Source organism: Cetorhinus maximus, chromosome 12 (genome assembly GCF_964194155.1).
Source record: "Cetorhinus maximus chromosome 12, sCetMax3.hap1.1, whole genome shotgun sequence".
In the NCBI taxonomy this organism is placed as follows: Eukaryota; Metazoa; Chordata; class Chondrichthyes; order Lamniformes; family Cetorhinidae; genus Cetorhinus; species Cetorhinus maximus.
Window position 1 is genome coordinate 78,916,261 of NC_135890.1, and position 26,353 is coordinate 78,942,613.

The 26,353-nt window shown below is 41.9% G+C and overlaps 1 protein-coding gene across 2 annotated transcripts; it reads right to left on the minus strand.

Moving 5' to 3' along the window:
* Positions 1 to 4,506: 4,506 nt before the first annotated feature.
* Positions 4,507 to 13,579, minus strand: pop5 (POP5 homolog, ribonuclease P/MRP subunit). 2 transcript variants are annotated; one of them, XM_078553975.1, is made up of 5 exons: positions 13,463 to 13,579; positions 11,038 to 11,180; positions 6,276 to 6,425; positions 6,001 to 6,084; positions 4,507 to 5,584 (listed from the first exon to the last, which is right to left on the minus strand). In XM_078553975.1, the coding sequence occupies exons 1-5, from the start codon at positions 13,480 to 13,482 to the stop codon at positions 5,514 to 5,516; spliced, it is 468 nt and encodes a 155-aa protein (XP_078410101.1). In that variant the 5' UTR covers positions 13,483 to 13,579; the 3' UTR covers positions 4,507 to 5,513. The 2 variants fall into 2 exon arrangements, with proteins under 2 accessions (XP_078410101.1, XP_078410100.1); XM_078553974.1 differs by lacking the exon at positions 13,463 to 13,579 and adding an exon at positions 11,836 to 11,942.
* Between the last annotated feature and the right edge of the window lie 12,774 nt (positions 13,580 to 26,353).

Consider the following 26,353-nt stretch of genomic DNA (forward strand, 5'->3'; position numbering starts at 1 on the left):
TGTTTGCCTCTAAGCACTAATATTTCTCTGGTTTATCATTTTGCCAAAAAGCACCAACATGTGATATTTTTAATGTTCTTTATGCTGCAAATCAAATTATGGTAACAACATGATAGATATCACTGCATAAACTTATTTAAATCCAGGGGTAAGAACTTGCATTTGAGAATAAGGAGCTGAGAGCAGTTTTAACCATACAAGTTGTTGCCTCTGCTTCTGTGCTTATTTAATTTCACATTCTTATGTCCTGCAGCCTGTAGGCTTGTATTATTTGTGATATCTACACTGTGAGCTTATAAAATGCATGTATGAGCAACTGTGCATTGAAAAATGCCTTTTACTTTGTGATTTCATGGACAGTGTTCATAAGTGAAGGAAATATTTCTAATTTCTTCCCATTTCCTTTAAGGCAATATTTTATAATTTTGAGGATTGCCCTGAAACTCATCCAGTTTTAAAAAAAAACCTCTCTTCCATGCATTCATAAGTGACATAATCAGACAGAATGGATACTTAACCATGAGAGGAACCCAAAATGATTGGTCAGAAGTGGGTTTTATAGAGGGGTTGAGGAGAAAGGTGTAGAGGGAGTTTAGGGAGAAAATTGCTAAAATGACAATCACTCAGATGCATTGGAGGGTTATAGTGCTGGGTCAGAAAAGAATGTTGCTATAAAAGCTTCAACTACATGAATAACAATTTCACATTTGGAGGATCGGGGGGCCTGGTCTCAGCTAATGTAAGTCAGCAAAGACAGGAGTCATGGGTGAGCGAGATGTGGTACAGGGTAAGACTTCGGTAGTTTTTTGAGGTGGTCAAGTTTCAACAAACTGGAAATGGGCCAAGGCAGCATTAGAACAGTGAAGTTCAGACATCATAAAGGCATGAATGAGTGTTATTGGCAGATGGTCTGAGTTAAGAGCAGAACCCACATCCCTTGAATAAAATCTCTGGATTATTACCTAAACCGCATGCAAATTTCAATAGGACAAATCAAATTAGGGAGTGTGTGACAAATCAAATGTGTGGCTCAAAGACTTGTGTGGGAGAAGTGGTATCCGGTTCATGGGGCACTGGCAGCAGTACTGGGGAAAGTGGGATCTGTACAGTTGGGACAGTCTACACCAGAACTCTGGGGCTGGTGTTCTTGCGAGCTGCATAACTAAGGAAGTAGAGAGGGTTTTAAATGAAATAGTGGGGGCAAGGGATCAAATTTGGGAAGATGTAAATCAAAGAGCAGAGACAAGCCAAAGAAAAAGGTATTACAGGAAATGAAAAACAGACTAACAGGAAGGGATAGTGTACAAATAGTAAATCAACAGATGAAAGAGGTTGTAAAGAAAAGGATAAAACTAAAAGCTCTGCCTGAATGCATGTAGCATTCAAAACATTAACATGAACTGAGTGCACATGGAAATAAATAATTGTGATGTGATAGCCATTGCAGAGACATGGCTGTAGGAAGACATGGATTGGGACCTGAATATTGAAGAGTATAGGACCTGTAGGAAGGACAGGAATTGAGGAAAAGGTGGAGGGATGGCTCTGTTAGTTAATGATGGTATCAGCACAATAGAGAAAGATGACCTAAGTTCAGGAAACTAGGATGTGGAAACTTTGGGTAGAGGTGAGAAATGGTAAAGCCAAAAAGTCACTTGTGGGAGTTGTGTACAGGCTCCCTAACAGTAACCACATGGTATGGTGGAGCATGAAGAATAACTGGAGCTTGTCAGAATCATGGGAGATTTTAATCTACATATAGACTGAAAAAGTCATATGCAAAGGTAGCCTAGATGAGTTCATAAAATGTTTTTGGGGTAGTTTCTTAGAACAGCATGTTGTGGAGCCAACCAGAGAGCAGGCTATACTAGACCTGGTATTGTGCAGTGAGATGGGATTAATTAATCTCACAGTGAAGGCACCCCTAGGTAGCAGCAACCATAATGATTGAATTTTATATTCAGTTTGAGGGAAGGAGTAGTGGGTCTGAGACTGTTTTTAAACTTAAATAAGGGCTATTATGAGGGCATGAAAGCTGAACTGGTTAAAGTGAATTGGCAAATTAGGTTAAGGGATAGGTCAATATAGATGCAGTGGCAAACATTTAGGATATTTCAGAATGCACATAAGGTACATTCTAATGAGTAAGAAAAAGTCCAAGGGATGGACATATCTGTGGTTAACTAGAAAGGTTAAAAGATAGTGTCAAACTTAAATAAAAAACAATTGTGCAAAGGCAGGTGGAAGGCCAGAAGATTGGACAGAATATAAGGAACAGCAAAGAATGACAGACTACTGAGGGAAAAATTAGTATGTGAGAAAGCTAGCCAGAAATAAGTTTTTATAGATATTTAAAGATATAGCAGGGAATTTGTATTTAACCAATTTATTGGAGTTCTTTGAAGTACGTGTTACTTAAAAGAACTAAGTTGGTTAAACACAATTTCCCGTTCACAAATCCATGTTGACTCTGCCTGATGACCTTGAGCTTATCCAAGTGCCCCACTATAACTTCTTTAATAATAGCTTCTAACATTTTCCCTACAATGTTAAGCCAACTGGCCTGTAGTTTCCCGGTGGATGTACTGTACTTAGACTTCTATAAAGCATTTGATAAAGTGCCACATCAAACATTATTGCAGAAAATAAAAGCTCATGGTATAGGGGTAACATTGGCATGGATGGAAGATTGGCTGACTAACAGGAAGCAGAGAATATGCATAAATGTCTCAGGTTGGCAAGATGTAACGAGTGGTGTGTCACAGGGATCTGTGCTGGGACCTCAACTGTTTACAATTTGTATAAATGACTTGGATGAAGGGATGGTCGCCAAGTTTGCTAATGATGCAAAGATAGGTAGGAAAGTAAGAAGTCATAAGGAGGCTACAAAAATATAGATTAACTGAGTGGGCAAAGATCTGGCAAATGGAGTATGTGGAAAAATGTGAAATTGATTTTGGCAAGAATAAAAGCAGCATATTAAATGGTGAGAGTTTGCAGAGCTCGGAGGTGCAGAAGGGTCTGGGTGGCCTAGTGCATGAATTGCAAAAGGCAGGTACAGCAAGTAATTAGGAAAGCCAATAGAATGTTATAATTTATTGCAAGGGGAATTGAATACAAAAGTAGGGAGGTTATGTTTTAGTTGTACAGGGCACTAGTGAGACCACATTTGGAGTACTGTGTAAAGTATTGGTCACCTTATTTAAGGAAGGATATAAATACATTGGAAGCAGTTCAGAGACAGTTTACCAGACACATCTGGATTGCGTGGGTTATGAGGAAAGGTTGAACAGATTAGGCTTGGATCCACTGGAGTTAAGAGTAAGGTGACTTGATTGAAATGTACAAGATCCTGAGGGGTCTTGATAGGGTGGATGTGGACAGGATGTTTCCTCTTGTGGGAGAATCTAGAACTAGGGGTCACTGTTTAAATGGGCAGCCCCTTATTTTTATAACAGATGAAGTGAAGTTGTTTCACTGAGGTTCATGAGTCTTTGGAACTCTCTTCCTGAAAAGGTGGTGGAAGCAGTGTCTTTGAATATTTTTAACGCAGAGGTGGATAGATTCTTGGCAAGCAAGGCAGTGATAGGTTATCAGGGGTAGGTGGGATGCAGATTTGAGGTTACTATTAGATCAGCCATGATATTAAATGGCAAAGCAGGCGCGAGGGGCTGAAAGGTCTACTCCTGCTTCTTGTTCCTATGTTTAAAACAGTGCTCGCTGGAAATTTTTTAAAAGTCTCCCTTTCTCTTTTTGTAGTTTCTGTAGTTTGTAAATTAAAACGTTGACATATACATTTGTAATTCAATATCTAAAAATTATTCAAGCTATAAAAAGTCCTAACTGAATTTGATAATTTTGTAGAGGATGGACAGGGAGATGGTGGCAGTGATAATTTCACTGGACAGGTAGAGACCCAGGCTAATACTCTGGGGACATGGGTTTAAATACCACCACCCCAGTTGGTGGAATTTAAATTCAATTAATGAAATATGGGATTGAAAGCTAGGCTTAGTAATGGTGACCACGAAACTATCAATTGTCATTAAAAAAAGAATCTCTGGTTCACTATGCTTTATGGAAGGAAATCTCATCCTTACCTGGTCTGGCCTACTGTGACTCCAGAGGTTCACTCTTAACTGCCCTTTGAAATTGCCTACCAAGCCGCAAGCCACTCTGTTGTACCAAATTGCTACAGAATAGATTTCAGTGGTTCAAAAAGGTGGCTCACCATGTCAATTAGGGATGGGCAACAACATGTCAGTGGGGCAACAACATGTCAGTGATGCATCAAATGAAAAAATTTAAATAAAATACTTGCCCTATTATGTGGAATGATAAGGGGGATGGAAAGAAAAAGCCAAAGTGTACAGATTCTTTACAATGTCAACTTGTAATCAGCCCTTTTAACACTTTTTAATCTTGGTTTCATTAACTACAAATCATTTAAAATTTGTAATTCATAGGAATTAACAGTCCTAGTCAAATTAAAATATCACCAATCTGTTTAATTTTGTAGCTGTTTAAATCCAATAGTTTGTACACAAGGCAGGATTAACAAATTTATGAAACTGCAGTATGTTCTAGGTAACTTTACTTACATTCCATAAGTAGCAATTACATTGAGATTCCTATAAACCAGTGCTGGTGACCTCCCCTGCTTTCCCACAAAATCAGGCATTTTTTTCCAGCCATAAGCCTTGTTAGCTGATTGACTCTTTAGCACTATGTCTTTCAAACATGGAAAGCAAATGAACAAAGCAATACACAAGTCCTTCCAACCACTGCAGACCAGTGCTGGCTTTTCCATATTCCTGGATAGGGCCGTGTCCAACAGAACCAGCATCCAATGGCAATGACAGGAATGATGGATGAGTGAGGCAAGACTTAGGCAATGGGGTGTTAGACTAACTTTAATTGATACAAAAACAGAATATGCTAGAAAAACTCAGCAGGTATAACAGCATCTGTGGAGAGAAAGTTAATGTTTTGAGTCCATATGACTGAGCTATGAAGTCATCATACGGACTCGAAACGTTAACTCTTTTTTTCTCTCCACAGATGCTGTTAGACCTGAGTTTTTCCAGCATTCTGTTTTTGTTTCAGATTTCCAGCATCTGCAGTATTTTCCTTTTATAACTTCAATTGATGTCCCTTATTGGTATGAACTGTTGAAATTGCTGCAGAAATGTTCAGGTGGGTTCCTTTATCCATATTCCAATACTGTACCAACAAGACATCCTTGTAATGAAGTCAGGAGATTCTCAAAAATGGAAATTGTGTAATAGTTTGCTCTTTACACCTATTCATGGATCTTAGCTCTATAAGCCTGAGCTGAAGATTAATGTGTAATCTTAAGCAGTTTGTATTACAGCCAAACACCTTGATTGTACAGGGGAGGTGGGAAGAAGTATTTCCACAGTGCAGTTCTTCACTCTTATCCAATGATGTATTTCCATAAGACATTTAATCAGTGTCTGCTCCCTGCGGTTCTGTAGTTCTTCAGCTCTGTACTATGACTGATCTCCCTCCAATTCCTTTAGAGAGCAACTCAAGATAGATCTTTGAATAGACTCCCTCTCCCCTGCAAGGAATGAACAAAGGTTAAGGACACTGAAAATACCTGTTTGCATAGGTCAAAAAGTACAGTTCTCTATAGCATGCCCAAGTGCCAATTCTTCATGCAAGCACAGATTGTGTCAGTGGCTGATTTAGCCATTGATTTTATCATTGGCTGGACTGATCATCTCATTCAATTCTGAAGGAACTCTGGCCGATTTCTTTCCTTAATACAGTTGCTCACCGGGAGGTCAGCAGAGATAATGTAGTTTACCTCAGGTGATGCGGTAACACTTGCACCAGAAGCAAAGTCATAACAGATCCCAGACAAAATCATCACGATTAAAAGAAAAAGATCAATTTTGAAGTTGTTTTGAAAGTGACTAACAGTGGAAATGGGAAGCCTCTCAAAATACCAACTCAAAAGTAAAATTTCCTCACCTTTAGTTTTACAGTCTTTCAGGAGAAGCAGCAATTGTTTGCGGTTATACTGGATGAGGAACTTCTGACAGGTTCGGATGGTACCTCAAAAGGGACCAAAATTCATCATGATTAATACATTGACTTCTGAAGAGAGCATTAATAAACTCAAGGACACAACTGTTTACAAATGGGAAAAAGCAGGGCAGCACTAGATAAACCTAGTGGATGAGCTAGCAACTGAGACAGGTGCAATGGTTCAATGGCCAATTCTACAAAAGTTCCAGCATTCTTACCTCCCACATGTAACGTGTTAAAAAAGCATGGATATTTCTGGTTCTTGTTCTCCAGGAAGGTGATAAATGGCAAGGCTGACCACAGCAGTCGGTAGAAGTCTTTTCGACACCTTAATAAGACTATCCCTGTGTAGGCATTTAGGTACTTGACTGAGGGGATAGAGTGGGGGAAAAGAAAATCAATGATCAATAAATCAACATACTATGACTTATGGAAATGATTTTGTCCGCTGTATTTTTGCAGTGGCCCTTTTAGGGTTCAAAGCAGACTGCCTAAAAGCAATAGTTCCAAGCAGAATCTGTGCACTGTTCAATTTTTTTTCTTAGGAAGAGTAAAGATTTAAGACAAGATTAGTTGGCTTTTGTACATATTAAAGACAAGACCATCTACAATTTAATAAGGATGTTAAATTCCAAAGCATTCTCTTAGTCACATAGTATAGAATCAGAGCACGGAGGAGGCCATTCAGCCCATTGTGCTTAAGTCAGCTCTAATTAGTTCCACCACATTGGTCTTTCACTATTGCCCTGAAAATTTCTCTTTTTCAAGTATATGTCCAATTCCCTTTCTAAAGAGAAAAGTGAACCTGCTTCCACCGCCCTTTCAGTTAGTGTAATTCAGAACACAGCAATTTGTTATAATTGAAAAAAAATCCTCTCATCTCCCCTTAAGTTTCTCTGTCATTAGGAAAACAATCCTAGTTTCTTTAATCTCAACTAACTGAAATTCCTCATGCCTGGTATTTAATCAGGGGCAAAATGCACATTGTACCCCAGAAATGGATAGACATTCAGAATAATAGCTTTTTCAGAAAAATACAAAAACAGGCATATAGTTGAGTGACAAGATAGAAGTTGAATTTTATACGTTGTGAGCTGTGCTCCTCTATGTTAAAATGGATTAAACAGTTATTCATAAAATCAGTTCCTGACTAATTGCAAAGACAATGATTCTGATAGTTGCTGGATTTGTTCTGCCAATGACCCATTATAGCAATAAAAGTATCCAATGTTTGATAAATTAATTCCTTTATAGTGCAGGTCATGGTCTGACAGGAAGCTTAACCTTCTGAGAGTTTGGGAAGTAGCAGAGAATGCTCGTGACATACGCAGTGAAGGTTTCCGCTTCAAACCCCTGAACTCACTACATTACCAAGATATTGAATGCATAATATATATTAAAAAAAAATCAGGGTGAGCTAGCTCATAGGAATGCCCCTTGACATAGATCATGTGAATATCTGAGTTAAAATTCCAAAAATGTAACATTAAACACTAATGTTTCATACAGTGTGGATGAGGATATTAGTTCAATATCAGTAAGCAGAAGACAAGTCTATATAAAATCTTGATTATTGGCAATTATCAAGCACAATCACAGTGGTGGCACCTCGTGGCTGGGTGAGGTGAAATAGAGCACAAAACAGTAAATGAGTCATTGAATAAATTGCTGTTAAATAGTCACAAAAGGTTAATCACAATCTTTACAGTGCAGGAGGCCATTTGGCCCATCGAGTCTGTACTGACTCTCTGAAAGAGCATTCTACCTAGTCCCGCTCCCCTGCCTTATCCCAGTAACCTTGCACGTTCTCTCTTTTCAGGTAGCAATCCAATTCCCTTTTGAATACCTCGATCAAACTTGCCTCCACCATCCTCTCAGGAAGTTCGTCCCAGACTCCAACCACCCTCTGCGTGAAAAAAAATTTCCTCACATCACATTTACTCCTTTTGCCAATTATTTTGAATCTGTGCCCTCTAGTTCTTGATGCTCCCTTGAGTGGGAACAGCTTCTCACCAATTACCCTGTCCGTAACCCTCACGATGTTGAATTCCTCTAATGGATTCAATCTTCGAGGCTTTAATCCAGGCAACACTAGGGTTACAAACTCTGGTTGCGCACGTTCCTGGCGGCTTCTTGATATGAAGTGGAGTCAAAAAGCCCTCTATCTCCAATATTTTTATCACTAAAATGAAAGTGGTCAAAGAAAATGAAAAAACACACTTTCAAAAAAGAAATGCCCCTGTGATTAGTATCTGGTTGCTTGCACCAAAATCCAGTTGATTAATCCTTAATCCCTGAAGATTCAAGGACAGAGAGTTGAACATCCTAAACTGCACATGCATGCAACCATTAATAGGCTCAGAATGACGAGGAGTATTGCTGTGGTAACATATCTTTAGCTTCCTGTAGTCTTTTCACCCTCTCAACCGTCTTCATTTTCCCTTGTCTTTTTTTATGGCTTTCCAAATTCACAGTTTTTAAATCACCCCAATAACTTCCTCTCTGTGATTGGTGAATCTATGTTCCTTCCAACTTAAAATGTAACACTTGCTTATCGTCTAATTTTCCATTTTGATCAAGAGTCTACGCTCTTCTTGTGCTGCGTGACCTGCTATATATTTCCAATATTTTCATTTCAGATTTTCAGCATTTGAAGTTTTTTTTTAAAAAAACTGTATAGTCTATCAAAGTGGCCAGTTGATGATCCAACAGCATTGCTGTCACCATGTTTCTCACACACAGTTTGAGAGAATAATTTCAGGATCAGTGAACCACAAATATCTCCAGGCAGAATCAAGACTACCTGCAACTTGCACTTATATAATGCATCTGATGCAGGAATAACATATCAAAAAAGGTGCTTTACAGGAGTGTAAACAGATAAAAATTGACACTGAGCTAAAGGAAACGACATTAGGGCAGGTGACCGAAAGTTTTGGAGGAGGGCAATGAAGCAGAGAGGTTTAGAAAGAATTCCAGAGCTTGGAGCCCTAGCCAGCTGAAGGCATTGCCACCAATGGAGTGTGAAGGAAGTGAGAAACAAGGAAGAAGCCAAAGTTGGGGGTAGCACAGATCTCGGAAGGTCGTAGCACTGGAATAATTTAGGGAGGGATGAGGCCATGGAGGGATTTGAACACAAGAATGAGAATTTTAAATTGGATGCATTGATGAACTAGAAGCTAACGTAGGTCAGTGAGCACATCACTGATGGGTGAGTTGGACTTGGTGCAAGTTAGAATGCAGGCAGCAGAATTTTGGATGATCACGTTTATGTAAGGTGGAAGATGGGAGGTCATCTAGGAAGGTTATTTGAATAGTTGAAGCTGGAAGTTTCAGAAGTACGGATGAGATGTGGTTAGGGGAGAGACCGGCGATGTTACCGGAGGTAGATTCAAGATGACAACATAGGGGTCAGAAGCTCAGCTTAGGGTCAAATAGGAAGGATGAATGGTGTACTTGTGTTGAAGATTACGTTGGACAGAAAGTAAAGAAAAAAAACAATGCAAGAGTTTAAGCCACAAGCAAAATGCCTAGTGTTATAAATAAAACAGACCAACACCATAAAGGTTAAGCAGATGAAAACAAATCTATTCTGAAGCTTGTAGATGTTGGCAGCAGTTCTGTTTAACATCATTGCTGATGAGGGAACCAAATGTAATATTTCCAAGTTTGCTGACAGCAGGAAACTTGGTGGGAATGTGAGTGGTGAGGAGGGTGTTAAGAGGCTTCAAGGCAATTTAGACAAGTTGAGTGAGTGGGCAAATACATGGCAGATGCAGTATAACATGGCTAAGTGTGAAGTTATCCACTTTGGTAGGAAAAACAGAATGGAAGAGTATTATTTAAATGGTGATAGATTGGGAAATGTTGATCTACAAAGGAACTTGGGTGTCCTTGTACAACAATCACTGAAAGCAAGATGCAGGTGCAGCAAGATGGCAAATGGTATGTTGGCCTCCATTGCGAGAGGACTTGAGTACAGGAGCAAGTTTGTCTAACTGCAACTGTACAGAGCCTTGGTGAGACCACACCTGGAGTAGTGTATGCAGTTTTGGTCTCCTTACCTAAGAAAGGATATACTTGCCTTAGAGGGAGTTCACCAGACTGATTCCTGGGATGGCAGGATTGTCATATGGGAAGAGATTGGGCCGACTAGGCCTGTATTCACTGGAGTTTAGAAGAATGAGGGGAATTGAACCATATAAAATTCTGACAGGGCTGGACAGACTGGATGCAGGGATGATGTTTCCTCTGGCTGGGGGCTCTAGAACAAGGGGTCACAGTCTCAAGATACGGGGAGACCATTTAGGACTAAGATGAGGAGAAACTTCTTTACCCAGAGGGTGGTGGACCTGTGGAGGCCAAGTCACTGAATATATTTAAGGAGGAAATAGATAGATTTCTGGATTCTAAAGGTGTCAAAGGGTATAGGGAGAACGCAGGAGTATGGTGTTGAGATAGAGCATCAGCCATGATCATATTGAATGGCGGAGCAGACTTGAAGGGCCGAATGACCTACTCCTGCTCCTATTTTTCTATGTTAGGGATATTAGTTTAATGAAATAAATTTCCTGCCTCTCTTCTCTCCGCCTCTCTACTTTCTCCAGGAAGAAAGAGGAGTGTCTGAATCAAGTCTCATTCATTCTGTATTGTTTACATCATGCAGTTTCCAGCAATCTTCACTGATTAGGGGAGAGAAATCTGACTGAATCTTTAATTCTCACTCATGGGCACTGTGGCAAATTGTAACACTGGTTGTAGCCCTGCATGAGAACAGATAATTCTGTATGAACTGGGGATCATAGCACAGCCCAAACACAAGCTACAAAAAAACCTTCTGGCCTAGGGAAAATGAAAATAATTGAACAGGGATGCAACTTCTTCAGTAACACACCAGTTCAATGTAATGCTCCGAACTAATACATTGTATTCAATCCCTTCAACTTTTAGTTTTATTATTATGGACCTTCCATTACAAACCTGCCAGGGATAATGAGCAACAGCCAAATCCAAAGTCACCATGCGCTCGAACGATTACATCTTTAACTGTTTTATAGACGTTCCTCTCCTCAATACACTGCCGGAACTGTGGGTTCTCAAACACTATCTCGCACAGGAGGTACCTGCATGTGGAGAAATGCCACAAATTTGCTTGGACGTTTTAGATATTTACTGTCTCACACAACTTTTACATAGCAGCTGTTTTTAGCAGTCAACCAATACCAGGAACACAAGGCCCCCCCGCACCCCCCAACTCTACAGATTAACTGGTCATTTCATCTCTTTGCTGTTTGTGGGGCATTGCTATCATAGAAAGGCTGCCGTGTTCATCTAACAGTCACTGCTCACTAAGATTTAATTGGATATGTAAGCACTGAGATGTTCAAACAATGTATGCAAGATAATTACTTGTTTTGTTATTCAGGCTTTAGTCAATTAGTAAAAACAGAATCGTCAGAGTCAGATTGTCTGCACGGATGCTTAGCAAAATGAGCCATGTGCCTAGTATGCCATGTCCCAGGCTTACTCATCAACTGCTTAATCCAGGTCCTCAGACATGCCTCATGTCATGAGGCTGTCTTCCCCTCCAATGACTGGTCAGTATAGTCAAAACACTTCCTCCCTACAACAGAGTTTCTTTTTTGCCACAAAGCCACCTCACAACTTGTCCTAGATCTCGTTAAGTCAGCTGGAGGAAATCCTTCCATTCTATGCTAGGAGTTCCAAACCACAAGAGGAGAAATATCTGGAAGTGTACTTTGCACCTGCAAGTTTTACCTGCAATGGGATTTGTGGCAACGAAGACAATGAGGAAGACCAAAGCGACCTTCATCCCTTCGCAGCAGTCTTATCCAGACTGAAGTTGCCATCTTAGTAATGGACACCAATAGGAAGGCTGGTGGTCACTTGTGCACAAGGTAGTGAATAATCATGGCTGCCCAGGTTTAATCACAAAGACAATACTTCACCTCAGGGCTCAAGAGGCGATTGTTGCCTTGTGATCTGTTCAGGATAACTTTGCAGTGAGCTTTGGATTCTTTTTGTTTCTTCATAGCAGCAGCAAGGCACCTTTCAACTGCTCCAATTCTGCCTATGACTTTTAGTCCTGTACTGATTTTGGCACATTTTGAGCTCAGGCACAGGAGTAGACCTTTTAGCCTGTTCTACAAATCAGTAGCTGATCATTGCTGATCTGTATCCTAATTCCATATACCCACATTTGCCATTAACAAAAATCTATCAATCTCAGATTTAAAGTTAACAACTGACCTAGTAATTGTCATTTGTGGAAGAGAGTTGCAAACTTCTACCACCCTTTGTACCCAAAGTGTCTCCTGACAGGCCTGGCTCTAATTTATTTTAAAGAAAATGTCTCCTAGATTTCCCAACCAGTGAAATTAGTTTCTCTCTAGCTTCCCTATTTGTTCCCCTTAATATCTTGAAAACCTCAATCAATTCACCCCCATTAACATTCTAAATTCCAAGGAATACATCCCTAGTTAGTGTAATCTCTCCCCGTAATTTAACCCTTAAGAGTCCAGGTATCATTCTGGTAAATCTATGCTGTGCTCCATCCAAGGCCAATATATTCTATGCTGTGGTGCCCAGAACTGCTCCAGGAAGATTACAGTTGCAGTCTGCATCATCTACAAGGTTCTCAACTACTTCCTTTAAAACCTTCCCTCATTTGGATTTGGAGTTACAAAATACACATTAAAACACAGAATAGAAAATATAATAGATATAAAACATAATAAATATAAAATATAATAGAAAACAAAATTTATGTTAAACACATATTCATGAAGCTGCAACCAATACATTCTAAAATGTCATTGGAGGTCTAAAATTGTTGGTGCTTAGACTTTTGAGACAAAGGGGTCAGAGGATAAAACAACCCTGACATACCAGTTCTGATGAAAGGCCAGTGACCTGAATATTAACTCTCCCTACATGCTGCCTGGCCTGTTGCGCATTTTCTGCTCTTATTCCCAACACAGTTTGTTTCGCCTATTTAAAGGGTTCAACATTTCCATGCATTTTAATGGTGCGTGGGTTGAGACTTAAAACTCTGCCCCATCAATTCACCCTGGGAATTGTACCAAACTGCAGAAATTTGGATTTGTAGAATCAATTACACTTGGTACTTAAAAATAGTAGCAATTAAAATTAGAATTAAAAACATTAGTTTAATTGAATATTCCCAGTGCTGCAAATAAAATGAAATGTCTCTAGCTTTAAATGTACCGAGTCTTTTATCTGAGAGAAGTTACATCTTTAAAAGTGAAAGCATGCCTAAGTAACTAGTCACAGATTGGCATTAGGAAGCTGCTTCATCCTCCATATTCCACCTATATGCCACTATCTCCAAGTTAAAAAGCACATCAGAACTGATCACAATTACCTAGATTTAAAGCGAACCATTGCTTTCAGGAATTCAACTCCAGCAGCTTCACACAGTTCGCTCTGTCACACAGGAAATGTAGCAACCTCAATGATTGACAAGGCAACGGACCACTCATAGCAGCGATAGCGGCAGCCGTCAGGACTCCTGCACCAATGGGCGCGGAGTGGAGGCGGGTCTTCTGATTTACTTCCGGGTGTGGGCGGGCCTCGTGCTTGCTGATCCACTATTCAGGAGCATTGCACTCAGCACCGAGGTTCTTATTCTTTTAGAATGTACAATGTAGATCATTCATTATTAGCTGTTTCTATTCCACGTTTAACACAGAACAATTTGTTTAGGTAAAGGTGAAATACTGTGGATGCTGGCAATCTGAAATAAATACAGAAAAAGTTGGAAAACTCAGCAGGTCTGATAACATCTGTTATGCAGATACTATCTGCACAGTAAAGAGCTAAAGAGTAGAAATGTGATGGAATTTATACTGTTTAGGGCGGCGGGGCGGGGGGGGCGGTGGAGCAGGTGAAGCTGGTTAGGTCAGCCATAGGTGGGGGCTCAGGAGAGATTGATAAAGATGTCATGGACACAAGACAAAGGAAATCTTAATGGTAGGGCTAAAGAAGGTGCTGATAGTGGCATAAAGGTAAGAAAGAAGGTGCTGATAGTGGCATAAAGGTAAGAAAGCTTTCTTACCTTTATGCCACGATCAGCACCTTCTTTAGCCCTTACCACTACCATTAACACTCCCTTTGTCTTGTGTCCATGACATCTTTGTCAATCTCTCCTTAGACCCCCATCTATTGCTGGCCTTCTATCCAACTTCACCTGCTCCACCTCCCCTTAGACAGTTTGTTTAGGTGTTTGGCCCATGTAACTGCTCAGTGAAGAGTTCTCCCAGCGCTTAGGCCAACATAGACGGCAGAGGGTTGCATGATTGGACAGAGTACAAAGAGATTAAGAGCGAAGTTAAAAAATACAATTAGGAAGGCAAAAAGAAACTATGAAGTTAAATTATCAAGAAACATAGAACAAAAGAATAAAACATTTTACAGGCATATCAATAAAAAAGGAAGGCTGTGATGGGAATAGGACCATTAAGGGATACACAGGATAATACCATAGGTAACAATAGAGAGATGGCAGAAATATTAAAGAATTATTTTGCTTTGGTGTTTATCAGCAAAATAAAACAGTTAGGTACACATGACGTTGAATAGTGAGAGGAATAATGAGATAAGTGCATTTAAAATAATAAAACAATGTATTGAAAAAACTAAACAAACTTAGCAGAGGATTTTGTCCCTGGTCTGGATGGATTTCATCCACGTATTTTAAAAGAATCTAGGAAAGAGATAACAGAGGCATTATTACCTAGTAATTTTTAATAATCTGTTAGAAAAAGGTGTAGTGCCAGAGAATTGGCAGGTAGTTAGCGTAATTCTTATCTTTAGGAAGGAGGGCAGATCATGTACAGGGAATTATACAGGGGTGTAGTGCTGCCGAAGTACTTTGGAGTACCACTCCAGCACCTTCAAACAGGGCCCGGGGAGCAGAGTGCTGGGGAGGAGAGGCTGGCTGCAAGGCTTGGCGTGAGATGCTGCGGAACCCCAGGTCGGTGCAGGGGGAGGGGAAGAGGCTGATTGCCCTGTGTGGGAGATTGAGTGTGTGCGCATGTGTGGGAGTGAGATAGAGCGTGTGTGGGAGTGAGAGATAGAGAGAGAGAGAGAGAGTGTGTGTGTGTGTGTGTGTGTGTGGGGGTGGGGGGGGGCGGAATGAGAGAGTGTGTGGGTGTGTGTTTTGGAGTGAGAGGGTGAGTGTGTGGGAGTGAGAGATAAAGAGAGAGAGAGCATGTGTGTGTGTGTGTGTGTGTTTAATTTATAAGGATGATACCAGGAATGTGTGGGTACACATATCAGGAAACGGTTAACAGGCAGGATCTCCTCTCTTGAAAAAAAGACTCAGGGGTGACCTAATAAAGGTCTTGAAAGGTTTTGGTTGAGTGGATACAGAGAGAATGTTTCCACTTGTGAGGAAGAATATAACTAGAGGCCATCAATATAAGATAGTCACCAAGAAATCCAATAGGGAAATCAGAAGAAATATCTTTACCCAATGAGTGGTGAGGATGTGGAACTCACTACCATGTGGAGTGGTTGAAGTGAATAGTATAGATGCATTTTAGGGGAAACTCAATTAGTATAGGATAGAGAAGTGAATAGATGGTTATGATAGTAGATTTAGATGAGGAAAATTGGGAGGAGGCTCGAGTGGAGCATAAACACTGGCATGGATGGTTGGGCTGAATGGTTTGTTCTGTGTCGTTACTCCTGTGTATTCCTGAAAGAGTAAGTATTTTTTCTTTACTGGTATGTGTTGCCCATCCCTGGGCAGTTAAGAGTCAACCACATTGCTGTGCGTCTGGAGTCACATTGAGGCCAGACCAGGTAAGGCAGCAGATTTGTTTCCCCAAAGGACATGAGTGAACCAGGTGGGTTTTTACAATAATCTGTGATAGTTGTCATGGTCACCACTACTGAGACTAGCTTTTAAAAAAAAATATTCCCGATTTATTACTTGAATTTAAATGGTGGGATTTAAACCTATGTCCCCAGAGCCTTAGGTTGGTCCCCTGGATTACTAGTCCAGTGATATTACCGCTACACCACCATCTCCCATGTTGTTCTTCCCTATCTTATGGGAGCCACCAGGAGGAAGGGAGTGCTTGGTCATCAGCATCATGCTGGGTCTCCCCTTGGAGCTCCTCTGCCAGGCAGAGCAGTACCATCTGTTACAGGAAACAGGGACAGGTGGGCAAGGTAACCACCTTTGGCCCTCCTCCCCCCAAACAGATACAGGACATCCCTCCTCCTCCTCAAGTTGGACCTCCAGTGCTGCAGCTGAGAACCTGTGCACCCCACTCACTCAGTCCCGCAGCAACAGCCACCCTGAAACATGCCACTATGTGTTAGCCAGCTTACTCCACACATTCAGTGTGGGTAAGTGGAGCCCACAAATTGCTTCTAATCAATGTCTGAGTGTTAAAGCTGCCTCCAGGCTTGTTCAGGTTATTGCACAAAATTGCATTAAAACCAGACTTTTAGACAGGTGTGTCTTATTAGTAAAGCACATGCCTGTTTTTACCCTTTTGCCAAACAGCCCCTATTTTTAAAGAATACTATTTTAACCAAATTATAAATAGCTTCAACAACTCTGAGACATGTACAAACACACCTCCTGATCTTTCTACCCCCTCATTTTCCTCTGACCCCACCCCTTCTTTCATTCTTATCTATGTTTCACCATACTTTCCCCTCCCTGCGTTATTTATCCTCAGCAAAAGCCAAAGCTTCATTCCCAATGCCCAGTGAATTTTGAGCTCGGCAAAATCCACAATCCTTCCTTCACATCCATGCTCACTTCCCTTGACCAGGCATCTTTCTTCCTCCAACCCAGAGACCCAGAGTCCTACTCAGGTCCCCTCCCCCGTCTCATTTTCCAGAACATTGATGTTTGTACTGGTGCTACTTCCTGCTCTTGTTCCAAACTGGAAAACGTCACCAACTTTGCTTCACCCTCCCTCACATTTTCAACGTGTTATGACCACAGCTGATGTTAATTGCTGCGCAAACCAAATCCCAGAGAGAAACTTGACTTACGGTCCACAGCCTTTTTCCTGTATCCTGATAACAAGAAGAAGATGTATCAACCTCAGCAGTAAGAGGTCCAGTACACTTATGGGTTTTTAAAAATTACAAGTAAAAGTTTTATTAACAACAAAAAAAGAAAACTTAAGCACACATGATTATAGTTATACAATTAAGGTTAGTCTTACGAAACATTCCCCCCAAAACTCTCTACTTGGTCAAACCCACAACACTCCCTTATACAGAAACAAAAATAGTTGGAAAACTCAGCAGGTCTGACAGCATCTGCGGAGAGGAACACAGTTAACGTTTCGAGTCCGTATGACTCTTCATCAGAAGTGAGGAAATAGAGAAATGAGGTGAAATATAAACTGGTAGAGGTGGGGGTGGTTGGGACAGGAGGAGCTCAATAGGGGGCCAGTGATAGGTGGAGGCAAAGAAGAGATTGCCAAAGATGTCATAGACAAAAGGACAAAGGGGTGTTGACGGTGGTGATATTATCTAAGGAATGTGCTAATGGGGACATTAAGGGTAGCAAGCAGGACAAGCAAGTAGCAGATGGCCCTAGTGGGGGTGGGGTGGGGGGAAGGGATCGAAATAGGCTAAGAGGTGGAGATAAAACAATAGATTGAAATAAAATTAAAAATAGGTGGGAAAAGAAAAATATATTTTTTTAAAATTATAAATTATTGGAAAAAGGGGGATCGGAAAGGGGGTGGGGATGGAGGATAGAGTTCATGATCTGAAGTTGTTGAACTCAATATTATGTCCGGAAGGCTGTAAAGTGCCTAGTCGGAAGATGAGGTGCTGTTCCTCTAGTTTGCGTTGAGCTTCACTGGAACATTGCAGCAGGCCAAGGACGGACATGTGGGCATGAGAGCAGGGTGGAGTGTTGAAATGGCAAGTGACAGGGAGGTCTGGGTCATGCTTGCGGGCAGACCGAAGGTGTTCCGCAAAGCGGTCACCCAATCTGCGTTTGGTCTCTCTAATGTAGAGGAGACCGCATTGGGAGCAGCGAATGCGGTAGACTAAATTGAGGGAAGTGCAAGTGAAGTGCTGCTTCACTTGAAAGGAGTGTTTGGGCCCTTGGACAGTGAGGAGGGGGGATGTAAAGGGGCAAGTGTTGCACCTTCTGTGGTTGCATGGGAAGGTGCTGTGGGAGGGGGTTGAGGTGTAGGGGGTGATGGAAGAGTGGACCAGGGTGTCCCGGAGGGAACAATCAATGTGGAAAACCACCGGGGGGGTGAAGGGAAGATGTGTTTGGTGGTGGCATCATGCTGGAGTTGGCGGAAATGGCGGAGGATGGTCCTTTTGAATGCGGAGGCTGGTAGGGTGATAAGTGAGGACAAGGGGGACCCTATCATGGTTCTGGAGGGAGAGGAAGGTGTGAGGGCGGATGCGCGGGAGATGGGCCAGACACGGTTGAGGGCCCTGTCAACCACCTTATAGATGTTTAAATATGGAAAACATTTTTATCACACAAGGCAAACTGCTGTAGCTTCAAGAAAGGTGTACCACATAATCTTCACCCTCTTCCACTTTATGGTATGCAATCCACTTCAGAATAAAACTGCTTGCTGCAGCGAAAGACTTCTCAACAGCTCACACTGGTTCAGCTACTTCCAGCCATCTCCTGCATAACAGCTATGCAGCCATCTCTCCAGCTCAATAGCCCTCTCTAACTTAACAGCTATCCACAGTAGCTCTAATATACCTTTTTTCCCCTTTCACCGAATTTTCATTGTTCTCACATCCCTTTGAAACTCAAACCCTTCTAAATATAAGCGGGAGGATTTTTCCCTCGTCGGGCGGGTCCAGCGGGAGTGGGTGGGAGCAGTCAGGAAGCCGACTGCCACCTGCGATCGGGGCCGGACCGCGATTTCACGCTGGCGGGTCAATTAAGGCCCGCCCAGCATGAAACATGAGCAGCAGCGCTCAACGCTGTTGGGGGGGGGGGGTAGGGGAGGAGGGTGAGTGCGAACTATGCACGTGCGCGTGGGTGCGCACTTGAAAATCTTTCAAAATAAAAAATAAAGATTTTAAAAATGTTATAAAACATGCCCCCTCATGTGACTCGGCAGGGACATGTATTAATTAGATTTTAAAATTCTGATTTTATTTTTATTTGCTGCTTGTGGATGAGGTTCCCTGAAAAATACAAAGGCCGCTTGGCCCTTTTCGCGAACCGTAAGGTTGGATGGGCAGCACAAAATTTTTCTCGATTAACTTTTTAATGGCCTTAATAGGCCCTTTAATTGTCGGCGGGCGAGCTGCCGACTCCGGCACGCACCTGCCAACCGAAACATCGTGCGAGTGCGCGATGATGTCGGGTCACTCGCCCACCCACCGAGCTAAAAAATTTCCTCAAAATGTTTCATGTTTCCATCTTGTCTTTGATTTTGGATCAATAAAAAATCATATCCTTACTATTATTTACCTATGGACTCCTGCAAGATGCAGGCACTTTCCTTGCTACCTCTGACACCCCTTTGATATTCAAACAACCTCCCAACTTAAATAGGGGGTTATTTGGTGAAACCTTAGACCTAACCTATTTACTTGTGCCTCAACGTAACACCTTTATCCTTTTTATGTTTCCAAACCCCCAGACTGTCTGACTCCTATCAACTCTGCCCAACTTAATTAAATCACACAAACACAGACACCCAGCCTTCTTTACAGAATAACACAACATATGCCAAAATATTAAAAAAAAAATCCATTCTCACAATGGCCCAACTCCAGCTCTTCCTTTCCTTTTCTTCTCTATCTCCATTTATGGGATAACCTGTCCACCAATGTCTACTTATAAGCCCACTGACTCCCACAGCGACCTACATTATACTTCCTTCCACCCTATTTCCTATCAGGACTCTATTCTATTCTCCAGTTTCTCTCTCACTGTTGCATCTGTTCTGACAATACCACTGTCCATGCCAGTATTCCCAATATGCCTTCCTTTTTCCTTAACCGAGAGCTGCCACATCCAGTCGGGAATGGTGGTGGACAATTAAACATCTCAGCAGAGGAGGAAGCACCGTAAACATTCCCATCCCCATAGTCAATGATGGGGAAGCCCAGCACATCAATACAAAAGACAAGGCTTACGCATTTGCAATCATTTTCAGCCGAGTGAATGATTCATCTCGGCCTCCCCCTGAGGTCCCCACAAATACCAGTCTTCAGCCAATTTGATTCACTCCACGTGATATCAGGAAATGGCTGAAGGCACTTGATATAACTAAAGCTAAGGTCGCTGCCAACACTCTTGTGCTGCAGAACTAGCCACACCTCTCGCCAAACTGTTCCAGCATTGACATCCACGCAATAAAGTGGAAATTCCCCAGGTACGTACTGTCCACAAAAAATCAGGACAATTCTAATCTGGCCAATTACCGCCCCATCAGTATACTCTCAATCATCATCAAAGTGATGAATGTTGTCAGCCACAGTACTATCAAGCGGCACTTACTCACCAGTGACCTGCTCACCATTGCTCAGTGTGGATTCTGTCAAGGCCACTCGACTCCAGGTCCCACTACAAACTTGGTCCAAACATGGACAAGAGAATTGAATTCCCAAGGTGAGGTGAGAGTGACTGCCCTTGACATCAAGGCAGGATTTAACTGTGTGTGGCATCAAGAAGCCCTAACAAAATTGAAGTCAATGTGAATCAAGGGGAAACCTCCCCAGTGCCTGGGTCATATTTAGCACAAAGGAAGATGGTTGTGGTTGTTGGGGGTCAGTCATCTCAACTCTAAGACATCACTGAAAGAGTTCCTTAGGATAGTGTCCTCGGCCCAACCATCTTCAGTTGCTCGTCAATGACCCACCTTTCCTCATAAGGTAAGAAGTGGGGATGTTCGCTGATGATTACACAATGTTCAGCACCATTCACAACTCCTCAAGTACTAAAGCTGCCTGTGTCCATATACAGCAAGGCCTGGGGCAGCATTTTCCTGTTGGCGTGCGGGGGGGGCGGGGCCCACTTGCCGAGGCGTAAAATGATGCGCGGTGACGTTGGGCAGGCGTCCCGATGTCACCGTGCATCATTTAGATTTTCAGTTTGGTGGGTGTGCAGCCGACTCAGCTGCGCACCCGCCAAACTGTCAAAGGCCTATTAAAGCCTGTTAAAAACTAATTAAAACAATTAAATGAGCTGCCTTTCCAACCTTAAGGTTGGCGGGCAGGTGAAGGGACCAGGCGGCCTTCACATTTTTCATAGAACCTCATCCATGGACGGGATGAGGTTTCATGAAGTGTTTAAAAAATTATTACATTTTTTTCCAAAATTTCATTAACATGGCCCAGCTCATGACACTGTCACATAAGGGGACATGTTGCGAAAGTTTAAAAACACTTTATTTTAAAGTTTAACACTGAAACAAATCGCCGTGATTATGGCAGCAAGGACCTGATCGGGCTTGCGCCCGCCCTTGCCCACCCCCGCACCACCCTCCCGACGGGGGGGAAATTTCTGGCCCTAGGCAATGTTCAGGCTTGGGCTGATGTGTGACGGAAATGTTATTTGCCACTTAAGTGCCAGGCAATGACCATCACTAATAATTAAGGGAGAATATTAACCCCTTGATATTCAATGGCATTACCATCGCTGAATTCTACACCATCAACATCCTGGGGGTGTTACCATTGATCAGAAACTTAACTGGACCAAGATTAATACCATGACTTCAAGAGCAGGTTGGAGGCTGGGAATTTTGCAGTGAGTAATTCACCTCCTGACTCCCCAAACACTGTCCACCATCTACAAGGCACAAGTCAGGAGTGTGATGGAATACTCCCCACTTGCCTGGATGAGTGCAGCTCCAACAACACGCAAGAAGCTTGACACCATGCAACACAAAGCAGCTTGTTTGATTGGCACCTATTCCACCACCTTAAAGCATTCATTCCACTCCACAGCTGATGCACATTGTCAGCAGGGTGTACCATATACAAGATGCACTGCAACAACTTGCCAAAGCTCCTTTGGTAGCACCTTTCAAATCTGCAGCCTCCACCACCTAGGAGGACAAGGGACAGCAAGTGCATGGGAACACCACCACCTGTGAGTTCCCCTTCAAGTCATCCTGACTTGGAACTATATCACCGTTCCTTCGTTGTCATTCGGTCAAAATCCTAGAACTTATTTGAAGTAATTATAGCTTTTGGGAAACGTAGGACTGTGGCTTTAAGAATAATCCTGTGTCATAAGATCATATGATCTATGTAAACCAATGTGTTAGCAGTGGTGGGAACCTCTAGGATAGAGTTCTTCTTTAGTTATGGAGTTTGATGCACATGTGTAGTTGATGCTGCTGTCTTGTAAAGAAAGTTAAATGCGTCCACTAAGAAAAGTTCCCTGGAAGATCAATTCTATAACAAACTGGCAGCGAGGATAAATCAGATACGGTGCTGTACCTCACCCAGTGATTGTGAGTATTTAAGTTCATTAGAAAGAAAAGAAGATATACTCATCCGAAATGATAGGTCTTAATATATAGAACACCTTGAGTTCTACTTTCAAACCCACAAAATCATGAGGGAGGAAAAGAGGAGAGCGATTCTCCAGTATATTTGTGGGAGCAAGACCTACAGTTTAATTTGAAGCTTGATATAGCCCCTCGTGCCCCAGATTGGAAGACTTTCAGTGAATTAGTAGACCTTGTTGAGGGACATTTTCAATCCAAGCCCTCAGTCACAATGCAGAGGTTCAGGTTCAATTCACAGAATAGAGCCCCGGGAAACAATTGCTACCCATGTGGCGAAATTAAAACAACTAACGGAATTTTGTGATTTTGGTGAAACCCTGAATGACATGCTCAGGGATCGTTTAGTATGTGGCAGGAAGATGCTATTCCGTGAAGATTGCTGGCTGAAGTGAATCTTGATTTTAGGAAAGTGTTAGAAATAGCGCTGGCGATGAAAAGCGCTGTGAGGGATTCACAAGCAATTCAAGGGGCTCAGCCGGAAATGGTGTGAAAAGCCAGGACTCCGCCGCGAAGCCAAAAATAAGAGGAAACAGCTTAGCAACAAAATCAAAAACGGCTTTTATTATCGACGTAGAAACACAATCATTCTTCTAGCGATTGGCAATTTAAAAAGTAGAATGTTATTTTTGTCACAGAAGTGGACACATAATGAGTCAGTGCAAAGCGAGATTTAAACAGGCCTCCAAGCAACAAACGAAGTTCTATGAAGTTTATAGTGTAGAAGAGCCAGAAACAACCAATTCTGACATTTATTCATTATTCAACATGAAAGTTGGGAAGACAGAGTCAATCACTGTCACATTGCAAAAGGAATGGTAAACCATTGAAAATGGAAGTAGTCACGGGGTGCTTCTACCACTGTAATAAGAGAACACACTTTTAGATATTTAAACAAAGGTGATCAACAATTAAGTTTGGAACAAACCTCTGCCAAGTTGAAAATGTACACAGGAGAAGAAATTCAGGTAAAAGGTATCACCAGAGTAACTGTTCATTATAGACACCAATCAACACATCTACCCGTGATGGTACTGGAAGGTAGAGGACTAGGTCGAAATTGGTTGAGGGAAATTAACCTTGATTGGCCAATGAGATTTCAAAAGGAAGTTGGAAGAGCTCCTGTCTTGAAGGACCAAGGTAAGGTACTTCAGAAAGACCCTGGAGAGTCCAAGGATTGCAACAGGATGAAAAAGGAGTGTGTAACCACTCAGCAATCTGAAGAAATGAAGACTGTCTTAAACAATGACATGGAAAAACAACAGAAGAATCCCAAGGAGACTCTGCCGAATGACAGAGTTCAAGATGAAGTGAATGAGCTTCGCAAAGAAAGGGAAAACCTGTTGAAAGACCTTCACACACTACAAGAATCCCTCAGGTCAAAGTTTGTGCCTCTGAAAAATTACGAAGAGAAACAGGAAGAATTTAACATCTCTCTGAACAAACTGAAGAACCAGTTGGCAGAGAAGATGCAGCAATGTTCAAGGTTCCAGGAGGGAGCCAACAGATATAAGAAGGAGACAGAAGAGCTGAAGAATCAGCTAAATGAAGCTAAAGAGGTTTTGAAAGCAAAAGTTGTAGAACTTTCCAGATGCGAGTAGATAATGAAGTCATCGGTAGCTCAACTACTGAACCAAGACAAGTTGAGATTGCATCTGAGAGAAGTCTGACCGACAGTGAAGTCAAAAATAAGGCCAAGACTAAATTCTGTGGTTAGAAAGAAGAAGTCACGTAGAAAGAAGATGCAGAATTACTGTCTTCAGACAAGACTAAGCCTAATACTTCCCAATTTGGAGGGGAAGGTGGAGAAAAATCAAGGGAACAAAAAAGTGACTCATGATTTGCACAGTCATGAGTAACAATTTACTGCTGGAGAAGCAATGTATGTAAAGAATTTCGGAAGAGGACTGAAGTGGTTACCTGGTAAAGTGAGTTCAGTGACCGGACCATTGTCGTACCATGTGGAAGTGGAGGACCGGATCACCCGTAAGCATGTGGATCATTTAAGAAAAAGAGAGATACTCCAACAAAATGATGTTCCACTTGTAACCATTACTGAACCAATGGTTCCTGTTGAAGTTGCTCAACCAAGGCAGACATGCCCGATGTCTCTGTCGGAGTGGACAACACTGAACTGCCTGTGTCTAATGAGGTACCTGATGTTATTCCAGTTCCAGAGAGTGTGTTTCCTACAGAAGAATCTGAAGTTGTGGAGCTGCGACGTTCCACACGGATCAGGAAACCACCTGAATGACTGAACTTGTAATTTCATGACTTGTGTAAATATTGTAATGTCATGAGATAAATATCCTTGTAAATACAAAATATACAGAAAAGTTAAATGGGGGGAGGAATGTAGTAATTATAGTTTTGGGAAACGTATGACTGTAACTTTAAGAATAATCCTGTGTTGTAAAACCTGTGTAAACCAATGTGTTAGCAGCATGGGGAACCTCTAGAAGAGAGTTCTTTAGTTGTGGAGTTTGATACCTGTGCATAGTTTCTTGTAAGTAAAATTAAATTTGTCCACTAAGTAAAGTTGTCTGGAAGATCAACCCTTTAACACTATCCCTAACAGCATTGTGGATGCACCTACACCAGATGCACTGCGTAGTTCAAGAAGGTGGCTCACCACCACTTTGTCTCACCTCCTCTCCTCTACCACCCCCATCTCCTCTCCTCTCCCCCTGTCTCCTCTCACCCCATCTCCTCTCCCCTCCTATCCCCCATCTTCTCTCATCTCTACCTCCTCCCACCTTGTTTCTTCCCTCTTTCTCCCACACATTCCTTGCCTTTGTATTTGCTTAAAACCTGTTAGGTGTCTAACTTTTTCTGTAGAAAGGCCATTGACCCTAAGCGTTAACCCCAATTCTCCCTTCCTGACCTGCTGAGTATTTCCAGCAGTTTAGCTTATAAATATTGGTCCATGTGGAGTCCTGGAGGATGGAACATGTACAAAGAGAGCTGGCCCTATGGTGCAAACAATAAAGTGTGTTCTGGCTTTTAATCCGTCACTATTAATGTTATACTCAATGAGTACCCACCATGTTTCTGCCCATACTTAACTTCAAGTCAAAAAAAGGACAGAGGATCATAGGACCTTGAAGGTGAGGAAGAGGCTTAGGGGAAAGTTTGTGTAAAGAACCTTCTCTAAGTCCTCTCCTCATGCTTTGTGACGTTCAAATTGCTGACCTCTCATCACTGACTATCCCAGCCAGAACTTTACCCTATTCACCATCAAAATCCTGCATCATGATAAAAATTCTATTGTATCTCCCCTTAACATTCTCTCCATCAGTGAAAAGTGTTCCAGTATCTATCTGATGATAGTTAGGGCACAGAATGAATTACCACAAGGAGTGGTGAGAGCAGAGACCATTGTATCTTTTAAGGAAGGAGCAGGGCAACGGGATTAGTTTTGGATTGGAAATGTGGCTCGGATATGCAGGCAGGCAGAATGGTCTCCTCCTGCACTGTAAACTGCTGTGGCACATGGACAGCAAATCACAAGAAAGAGACTGTACCTGAGACAGTGACATAGTTAGTGTCTGTCACACTGACTGACTGATTATTTCCTCCCAGGCCAGTCCTTCAACTATTCAATCACTATTAATTGTTTTGAATATCCAAGAACTAGCAAAGAAGTTAACAGATTTGAAAACTCCCTGTAGTGAAAACAATGCTAGCCGGGGCCATTTATATGGAGCTGTGTCCGGCAAATCGAGGAATTTCCCGATTCGAGAGTTGTTAGCGAAAAT